The following is a 9,709-nucleotide window of genomic DNA, read 5'->3' as shown; positions in this document are numbered from 1 at the left end:
TTGAGAAATGAATATTTATGAAGTTATTATATAAATTATTATTGAAACACAGCTTTAACAAAATCCAGAGTACTCAGTGGAATATGTATGAAATACTGAAATAGCTAATTGAAATTTGGTTACTTATTATAATGGTCATGAAAGAAAGAGCGCTCTTCACATACAACACTATTTACTCCTATTTACACAGTACTAGGTGTATCAACAGAATTCAAGTAGTCAACTTACTTTGCCACTCTATCTGACGTTTGGTACAATCCTAGTTTATAGAAGAAAGAAGGAAGATGGAGGGGATATGAAAGGGAACAATATTTTGCAATCCTTAAGCCTTTGATCAGGCAAACATGGGATTACTTCGCATCTACTAATTTACTGAGTTCTTAAAATGCGCCACTGAAGAGGTATTGGCAGTCTCCTGTTATGCATAACTGACCACAAGAGAGGTTGACCCTGGCTTATGGCATTTAGCTGGATTCAAACCCAAGGTTTCTGTGAGTCCAACAGTCTGTATGTCTTCTCTACCATCAGTCTTTTGGAACTTGAATTATTTCCTCCTTTATCCATAAGTGAATTAATTCTTCTGACCTATAGTCCATTTATTATAAATATTTCTTTGTAAACCTCAAAATATACAGAAAAGCATTCTGGAACTTTAAATTCCTTCTCCACGGTGTCCTTCATTGTGAGAAGAGTGTCGATGGGATAGACATTCTCAAAAGGATAATGTGTCATTTGTAGCTCAGCAGAGAAAACCTACATTTCCAGTGCATGAAAATAGCATGACTTGAGTACTTGAGAATTCCCATATTCACACACCTTTCTGGGGACCAATGGGTATAACCTCCACAGCTGATACAGGCTAACCACAAAGAAACACTTCCCAGTTAAAGGAGTCAAGGTAACCTGAAGTCCTCACTTCCTTCATGAATAGAACTCTCCGGATTTACCAAGTCACTCATACAGTTTTGGCGGATGAATACCTGCTGAGAACCTTACTCAAGGCAGTCTTCACTTCTTTATTTCTCAGTGTGTAGACAAGGGGGTTGAGCAGTGGAGTGATCACAGTGTAGGTCACTGCCACAAGACGGTCCTTATCCGAGGAGTAGAGGGATGTAGGCCTCAAGTAGATGAAGGATGCACAGCCATAGTGGACGATGACCACCGTGAGGTGGGAGGCACAGGTGGCAAAGGCCTTCCGCTGTCCCTCGGCTGATGCGATCTTGAGGATGGTGGAGACAATGAAGACATAAGAGATGAAGATCAGCACAAAGGGGACTAGCAAGACCAGAATGCTGAGGAAAAAGATGACCATCTCCTTCAGGTTGGTGTCAGTACAACCTAGTTTTATGACTGGGGAAATATCACAGAAAAAGTGGTTGATCTGATTGGAGGCACAGAAGGGCACAGTAAACACCAAGACATTGACAACCACAGAGATCAGGAAGCCACAGCAGCTGGAGGCTAGAACTAGCTGCACACAGGTGGCTCGACTGACAACAAGTGTGTAGTTGAGAGGGTTGCAGATGGCGACATAGCGATCATAGCCCATTACAGCAATTAGAAAACAGTTGGTACAAGCCAAGCCCACAAAGAAGTAGAGCTGAGCAGCACACCCAGAAAAAGAAATAGTCTGGGTGGTGGAAAGCAGGTTGGTTAGCATTTTGGGTACAATGACCAAGGTGTAGCAGGTTTCAGAGCAGGAGAGGACAAAGAGAAAGAAGTACATAGGGGTGTGTAAGGTCCTGTCCAGACGGATGACAGTCATGATGGTGGCATTGGCCATCAGAGTGGTCAGGTAAACCAGGAGGAAGATGAAGAAGAGAAGGACCTGCAGGTCCCCCAGGTTTGAGAAGCCTAGAAGGACGAATTCAGTGATCATGCTCCGGTTCTGTCTTGTCATTGGTCAGTGCGAACCAGATCCAGACTTCCTGAAATTGTGAACAGAGAGAATCGGACAAAAGGGAAATGCCCTGAGGAGGCCATATTTGTGCTTCTGCATGAAGTTGAAATACTGGTTTGAAGAAACAAGTAGCTAATCCTTAAGCACAGTGATCATAGGATGGAGGAGAGTGGTAGGCAGGAGCACAAGTGACCTAAGATATGTCCTAATGCAAGGACACCTGAAGTTCCATGCACAGTCTGCCAAACTAAGAAGTGATTTAGAGCTCACCTCACCTAATCCTGTCATTTTATGGAAAAAGAAATTCAGGCATAAAACGATCAGGCCATTTACTTAACCCATGTGAGAGCAACAGCCCTCAGAAATCACTCACCTAAAAAGCATTCTTATGACTGTTTCAGAAAAAAAAAAGCCAAAAACCAGTGAAAAGTGTTCTATCCAGCCCTTTCTATGTTTGCCTCAAGTAGTGTTTGCTTAGATCTAATGAAGTAATTTTTATTACTATTATTTAAGGTGTGGAGAGTTATTTCTGGTAGTCAGTTGGAAAGCCTTTGGGATGGGCATAGAATGATCCCACATATTGGGGTTTTCCTTGCCATGATTGCATGGAAATTTGGGATTGGGAGGCTAAGTAGGGCTCCAACTCAGTGCAGAGGGTGATGAGATGTCCACTCCTCTGGAATGTTCTAAGAACAACTCTTCCCATTATATGTGGGAAGATCTGTCATTTGATTTGAGAGCACATAGCACTGCAACCTTCTGTCTGGGCTGAGACCACCAGACAATCCTCATATTAGAAGCTGCTCAGGAATCTCCTTCCTCAATTTTCATCCAATTCTGTGAACTTTCTGTATAGACCTGGGATATATGTCTAGTTCCCACAGTCAAGATCCAGTTGGAAGAAACCCTCAGACACAACACAGGCCAGTTTTTTGCTTGGTGTCTTGAGTGTGGAGAACCTTCCTAGTCAGAGATGAACCTGATATGCCTGTACTCACCCAGCCCTAGCTCTGGAAGTGTCCCCTGAAGACACCTGCAAGGGGTTCCTTTCCATCAGTGACAACCCTTTAGTTACGGAAGTGGTGGTCGTACCCACTTACCAGTCTCATTTTTGTTTTAACACTCTTAGTTCCCTCATTATTTCTCATGACGTTGTTTCTGCAAGTCTCTGTCCTGATTGTTGCCTCAGGTGTTTTACTTCTGGCCTCAGCTTTAGGGATATGGCTTGTCCATGACCATCACATATCATAAATTACATCCCTCTGTCTTTACAATTAACATTACATTCCCTTTCCTACATTTCTTCATCGCCCGCAGTTAACTTTTATCCCTGCCACAAAACCCCAGCTGAACACTGGTCTCCTGAAAGGTGATCCGTGAGTCGCTCTAAGGCTGTGAGTACCATGAGTGTCTACTTCTCTGTCAGTTTGTTCCAGAGCCATGTGTTGGAACAGAAGCAGAGAAAGGCCAGCATGGACACAATGCTTCACTGTGGGGCTGGGACCGAGGCTCTGACACAGACCAGCTTTATGACCCTGTGGAAATCACTTCTTTGAGCCTCAGGCTTTCGTGTGAAAAGGCAATAATATGACAGAAACCACTTCAGGAGCACCGAACACTCACACAAGTCCTTGCCTGACTCAGAGTGAATTTCCAAGATGGGTGAGCTACAGCTGACCCTCAAATTACAAGTCAGGAAACTGAGGTCCAGGGAGGGAACGTGTAAAGTTCTGGGCTGTGTATCAGTTTAGTGGCAGAGGTGAGACTGGTTCCCACATACCTGAAACTCTCCCATCCTGGGCTCTGTCTTCCACTGACGGGGTCCTCCTCCTGAGATGTCCTCTGTGCTGTGTGCTTACACACCAGTGCTGGAGGAAGCAGATGGGTCCGCCCTGCTCCCTTGCCTTACCCACCTTCACTGTGTCACCCAAGGTTTCCTTCTGTCCTGTCCTTCTGGGTGTTTCCTCCTGTTTCCTGGTTCAGGTCTGTTTTAGAAATAGCTGACTGTTTTCTGCTCTTGACCCATCTCTCCCTTTGCTTTCTCCGCATTCAGATGGCACAACTTGTCCACCGGACCATTGGGTCTCTGCTCCCTGTGCTTTCCCCAGATCCTGACGCTCTGACCCACTTCAGCTGAGCATGGTGTCCACCGGCAGTTCTGCCTCTGAGTCTTACCTGGGGGGCCAGGACTTCTGTAGACTGCTTGACAGAGGGCACCGCTGAGAGCACAGTCTTGTGTGACAGCCACAACGCAAAGGGAACACTTACATTTAGAGGCAGAGTTCCTGCCCAGCCCCAGGTTTCCTTCTGCGCCCTGTCACAGTAGAAAGGGACCGACAAACAGGCAAACTCTGTAGGAATATCAGACAGTAAGTTCTTCCTAGAATTAACCATGGGGCATTCAGGGGCTATGAACCTTTAAAGAGGAAAGAAAGCTCAGTTTGCTGGATGGGCTGGAGCAAGTGGACAGCCTGGATCTCACCAGCCCTGTGCTCCTGGAGGCGGACGTGCCAGCGACATCCCTGGGTCTTATAGATGCAGGTTCTCCAGGGGATTGAGGCCTCGGAGGGAAGTGTTTTTTGGATTCTGGGCATGAAAAACTTGAGATAAAAAGAATCAAATGAATTCTGTACTTTACGTGATCTGTGTAGAGGATGGATTTCTTTGACCCCTGCGATTCCCCCTCCCCCCCATTCATTTTGGCTCAAGTTTCCACTTGCTGAATGAAGTAAGGGACTGTAACTCCCTTTATCATTGGCCTCATAGATTCTGCATATAGATTAACTGTTTTGGGGGATTACATGAATGCCTCCTTTGACAAACATCGTGGTTTCCTCCACTTTCAAGTGTGCTAGTTGAAGAAACCAGATCATTTTTTTTTTGCATCTCTCCTGCTTCATGCATCTCTGCTACGCTTGCCTTCCTAGGGGGCACAAATTCTAAATGTTCCACATTTCTCTGTTAGCCTCATCTTTTCAAGGACATGAGTTAACTCAGACACTCGACTGTGCATCCGTCAATTCATTAGTCACTTAATCATTATGCATTGAGAACCGGTGTCATTCCGGGCACTGTGGTGATTGCCTTGTGGGGCGGGCTTCAGGAAGAGAAGGGAGGACATAGCCCATGATGGTGGTGGTTCCTGGGCCACATACACACGAGCCTCCTGCAGTGCATGGGAAGATGCCTGTCGTTGGATTTCCCCGGGGTCCTCTGGAGGAGAAGTACTTGGGATGGGGTCTGGGAATATTCTGAACTTGGTTCAAGTGATTTCTTCTCTTAGCATGTTTACAAGGACCACCTTCTGTTCGAAGAGAGTGTGGTATTTAGAAAGGGAGATGGGAAAATAAGGTAAGGAGGCTACGACTGAGGCTCACTAAAGATGCTGCAGCGTTACCCACGCTCAGGGTCCAAACAGAGGTTCTCAAACTCCTCACATTACCCTAAAACATCTCTCCCTGCAAATAGGATGTCTCCTCCTAAGGGATTCAGGATTCTTGTGCTATGTAAGGAGGGATGGGATCATAGATTTCTTTCTTGTGTTTTAATTTTTCATTCTGAGAAATATAAGGTCCTCACTGATGGACGTGTGCTATGGGCCAATAGAAAAATGAGTCTCGTCAGTATTCATCTGCTTTCTGAGGAGGAGGATGCAGAAACTTTAAGGAGTTGCTTAAACTGATAGGTCATTTTAGAGAGAGAGCAAAGGGCTGCTTTGTCAAGACTTCCTTGCTCCTCACTTCCCTCCCGTGGCTCTGATATCAAGAGCAGCTTTGTGCGCACCCACTAGGCACCCCCAGTATGCACTCACCGGTGCAAACAGCTTGTGAAAAGCTTGTGGTTCAGACCATGCTGTGTGCACTTTCAGAAGAAATCCAGGGAGAGCACAGTGGTCCTGCTGGCTGAGGAGTGTAAATCGGCCTAAAGTGAAGAAGCTTGAAGAGGTAAAGGAGCTGTGCTCTGCCCGCGGAATCCCAGGGAGGCCGGCCAGTTCAGGGAGAGTGTAGCCACCCTGTCACCGCACAAGACTGTTACACTATTACCAACTCGATCCCCTCTGCTGTGCTTTTCATCCTCATGACTTGTTTATCATGGGATGTTTGTGTCTCTTAAATCCCTTCACCGATATTGCCGACCCCCACCCCCATCCTCTGGCAACCACCTGTATATTGTCTGTGTTCATGTGTCAGTTTCTGTTTCTTTTAGTTTGTTTGTTAGTTGTTAGTTTAGTTTTGGTTTTTTTTTTTTGATTCCACATATTAAATAATTAATTTTTTAAAATCACACACAATGAGCACAATTTAGATACAGATGAACCAGAGACAAAGACATGTTTTAGAGCATAACTGACCCAGTTATAAGGCAAAAGACTAAGCTCATGAATCAATGGGACAGAATGAATAATATGGAGATAGTACCATGCATTTATTGCCAATCGGTTTTCAGCAATGATGTTAATGTTTTATAATGAAGAAAGTGTAGTCCTTTCGATGTACTGTGATTTCCATACTGGATGCACATATTAAAAAATACAAATCTTGACTTTTACCAAAAGTCATGCACAATTTAACTAGAAATGTCAAATGCTATAACAATTTTCAGAAAAAAAAAAAAACAAAAACAGAAAAACCGCAACTCAGAGTGCAAATGTTTATTAAACAGGAGGCAGAGAACATGAAGTATAAAAAGAAAAAGGTGATAAATTGAACTTCGTAAACGTTAGAATTGTTGCTGTTCTAAAGTTAGATCATGTTAATGAGTGCACAATTCTGATCGTGCAGACAACTATTGAATGGTACTCTTTAAAATGTAAATAAATGTTTGCAAGTTATGTTTCATTAAAATTATTATAACGAAGCCATAATTAATAAAATTAAAAGGAGTGGGAGAACGCATTCACAAAAGTCATACCTAGTAAGAAACTTGTGCGCAGCGTACGGGACTATGTCTCGCAAAGGAAAACAAGGAAGATAAACCTGTTAATGAAAATATCATCAAAGCTTTGTTCACGAACTTAATTAACAAGAAATCACAACTAGCCAGAAACACCTGAAAGACTGCCCAACCTACTAAGTCTTCAAGTAAATGCATAATAAAAGTACTGTGAAATGTCACCATCCATGGGGGATAATGACAAGATGGGCAGTAAATGCCACAGTGAGGATGTGGGAGGGCAGGATCCCTCCTGCATTGCTGGTGGAAATTAGTTACCGTACAACCTTTCTGGAAAACAGTCTTCCCATTTATAAGCAGTTAAGTTGACCTCTACCGGACGGCACAGCCATTGCTTTCATAGATACCAAAGATAAATGAGTATCTATATCTCCAATGAATTGGAGACTCATTTCATAATCATTTTATTCTGATTAGCCTCAAAGTAGAAATAATCAAAATGTCCCCCAACAGTTCAACAGATGAATAAATTGTGGTATATTTCTAAATGGAATGTTATTAAGCAATAAACAGAAAGTTGATGAATGCAACAACATGAGTAAATCTCAAAAACTATGCTCAGTGAAAGAAGTAAGACATACAAATGAACATACTCTGATTTCACTTCTAGGGAATTATGGAAAAGATCAAGCCATTCAACCAGAAGCAAGATTAGTATTTTTCTGGGGACAGGGCTGAGGGAGGTCAACCACAAATGGATAGAAAGACCTTTGGGAAGTTGTAACTTGACTGGGTGGTTGTCACTTGGATGTATACATTTTTTTCCAAACTCACCAAACTGTATCTGATGAATGATGCTCAGGAAATCCAAAAGCCAAGGGTAAAAGCTTCTATCTACCACTTGACAAGTGCTTGCATAACATGCTTCCAGAAAAAAAAAAAAAAAACAAAAAAACTCTTTCTCTTCCATTATCTGTGCACTTCTAAATATATCTCAAATTTTCCTGGCAAGTGAAGGGATTCAGGAGAGCCTCCTCTGCCACTCTGCAAGATGTGACACTTTGGTATGTGGGTTACTTTGAGTTGAAGGCACTTGAGACCCTGTGGGCTCAAGACAAACTTTTGTCCTCCCTTAACCACACAGAAGAATCTAAATTGGTTTTTTTCCCCAAAATATAGTTTATTAGCAGACAAATTTTATCTGAGTGACCCATTGACATGTAGGACAAACATCTAATTACCATACATCTGCTCTTTTTATCACCCAATGAAGTCCATTCTTTTCCTCTGAAACCCAGAACCCTACCCACTCTCCTTAGGTCAGAATGACCCTCATACCTCATTTTGCCTATGTTTGGAATTCCTTATGTCTATGCAGATTCTCCATATCTACACCTATTAATTTTAATTGATTTTCTCCTGTTAATCTGTCTCATGTCTACGTCTGAATCCAGTTAGAAGGACCTTTCAGGAATTGTTTCTCCCTGACACAAGGAAACTGTAAAGACTCCAGGATTTTGAGGATTTCTGTCCTTATAGAAGAGTACAGTAAAGAGAATCAGAGAAGTATAAGTATGCTATCAAGTGTCAACAAAATATAACCAGCACGGTTTCCCCATTTGGATATTCAACATCCATACATACCCGTCTTTTCATGTTTACATTCTGAAATGATAGTAACTAATTTGATGCAAGTCTTACACAAAGAGTGCCCCCATTATCTTTATAAAAGGGAAACACAGAGTGTCACAGGTTAAATATTCCTTGATGGTCTTTCCATAAGAATTGAATTATGATGTTTACCACCAGCAAGATACCTTATATAAACCAGCATATCAAAAGAGGAGGGAAATGGTTAACATACACAAATATATAAATAATTAAGCAAACAAGAAAATAAAACACAGCTACTATAATCCTCATTTCTGGAATTCATTACAAGACTATCGTAGTTATTTATGATTGTTTTCTTTCACCTACTGAACATTCTTGTGAACCTCGTTAGCACCTCAAAATTTCCTACAGAATTGGGTAGCTTTGCCTAAATAGGTTGTTTCAATCAAAATTTGCCTTTGTATATGAAGTAATAAAAGACATATTGCCACTTCTTTTAGATTCCACACAAACTCTTCACTACCCTGTAATAGTGACTCTATTTTCCTTAAAGAAATAGTACTCACAAAAGAACACAGCAAGAGAGGAAGAAAGGAAGGAAGAAACCAGCTTCAAAACAGTCAGAAAACAATGAATCAAAGGGCAAGAGTAAGTCTTTTCCTAGTCACTTTAAATTTCCATGGAATAAATCATCCAACAGAAGACAGAGCTGCTGAATGAATTGAAAAACAACAACAACAACAACAACAACAAACAGACAAACAAAAAAACAACAACCAACAATATCCTGCCTATAAGAGACTTGCTTTTGCTTTTAGGACATGCACAGGTAAAAGTGAAGGGATAGAAAAAGATTCCATGAAAATGATAACCAAGAAAAGGACAGAGATTGCTCTTCATATCAGAAAGGACAGATAAGAAGGCAACCCACAGAATGGGAGAATATATTTTCAAATGACAGTATAGACAAAAGGTTGATATCCAGGATCTGTAAAGAACTCCTCAAACTCAACACACACAAAACAGACAATCATATCAAAAAATGGGCAGAAGATATGAACAGACACTTCTCCAATAAAGACATACAAATGGTTATCAGACACATGAAAAAATGTTCATCATCACTAGCCACCAGGGAGATTCAAATTAAAACCACATTGAGATACCACCTGACACCAGTTAGAATGGCCAAAATTAGAAAGACAGGAAACAACATGTGTTGGAGGGAATGTGGAGAAAGGGGAAACCTCTTACACTGTTGGTGGGAATGCAAGTTGGTGCAGCCACTTTGGAGAACAGTGT

General features: G+C 42.0%; 1 protein-coding gene across 1 annotated transcript; it reads right to left on the bottom strand.

The window, feature by feature from the left end:
* Positions 1-955: 955 nt before the first annotated feature.
* Positions 956-1,900, bottom strand: LOC101692899 (olfactory receptor 10T2-like). The gene has a single exon (XM_004775805.2). It carries the CDS (start codon positions 1,898-1,900, stop codon positions 956-958), a length of 945 nt encoding a protein of 314 aa, XP_004775862.1.
* Positions 1,901-9,709: the final 7,809 nt, after the last annotated feature.

Source organism: Mustela putorius, unplaced genomic scaffold, assembly GCF_011764305.1.
Source record: "Mustela putorius furo isolate JIRA1106 unplaced genomic scaffold, ASM1176430v1.1 tig00000997_pilon_pilon_pilon, whole genome shotgun sequence".
NCBI classification, from domain to species: domain Eukaryota; kingdom Metazoa; phylum Chordata; class Mammalia; order Carnivora; family Mustelidae; genus Mustela; species Mustela putorius.
The sequence above is the reverse complement of the archived record's forward strand: the minus strand, read 5'-3'. Positions and strand labels throughout refer to the sequence as shown.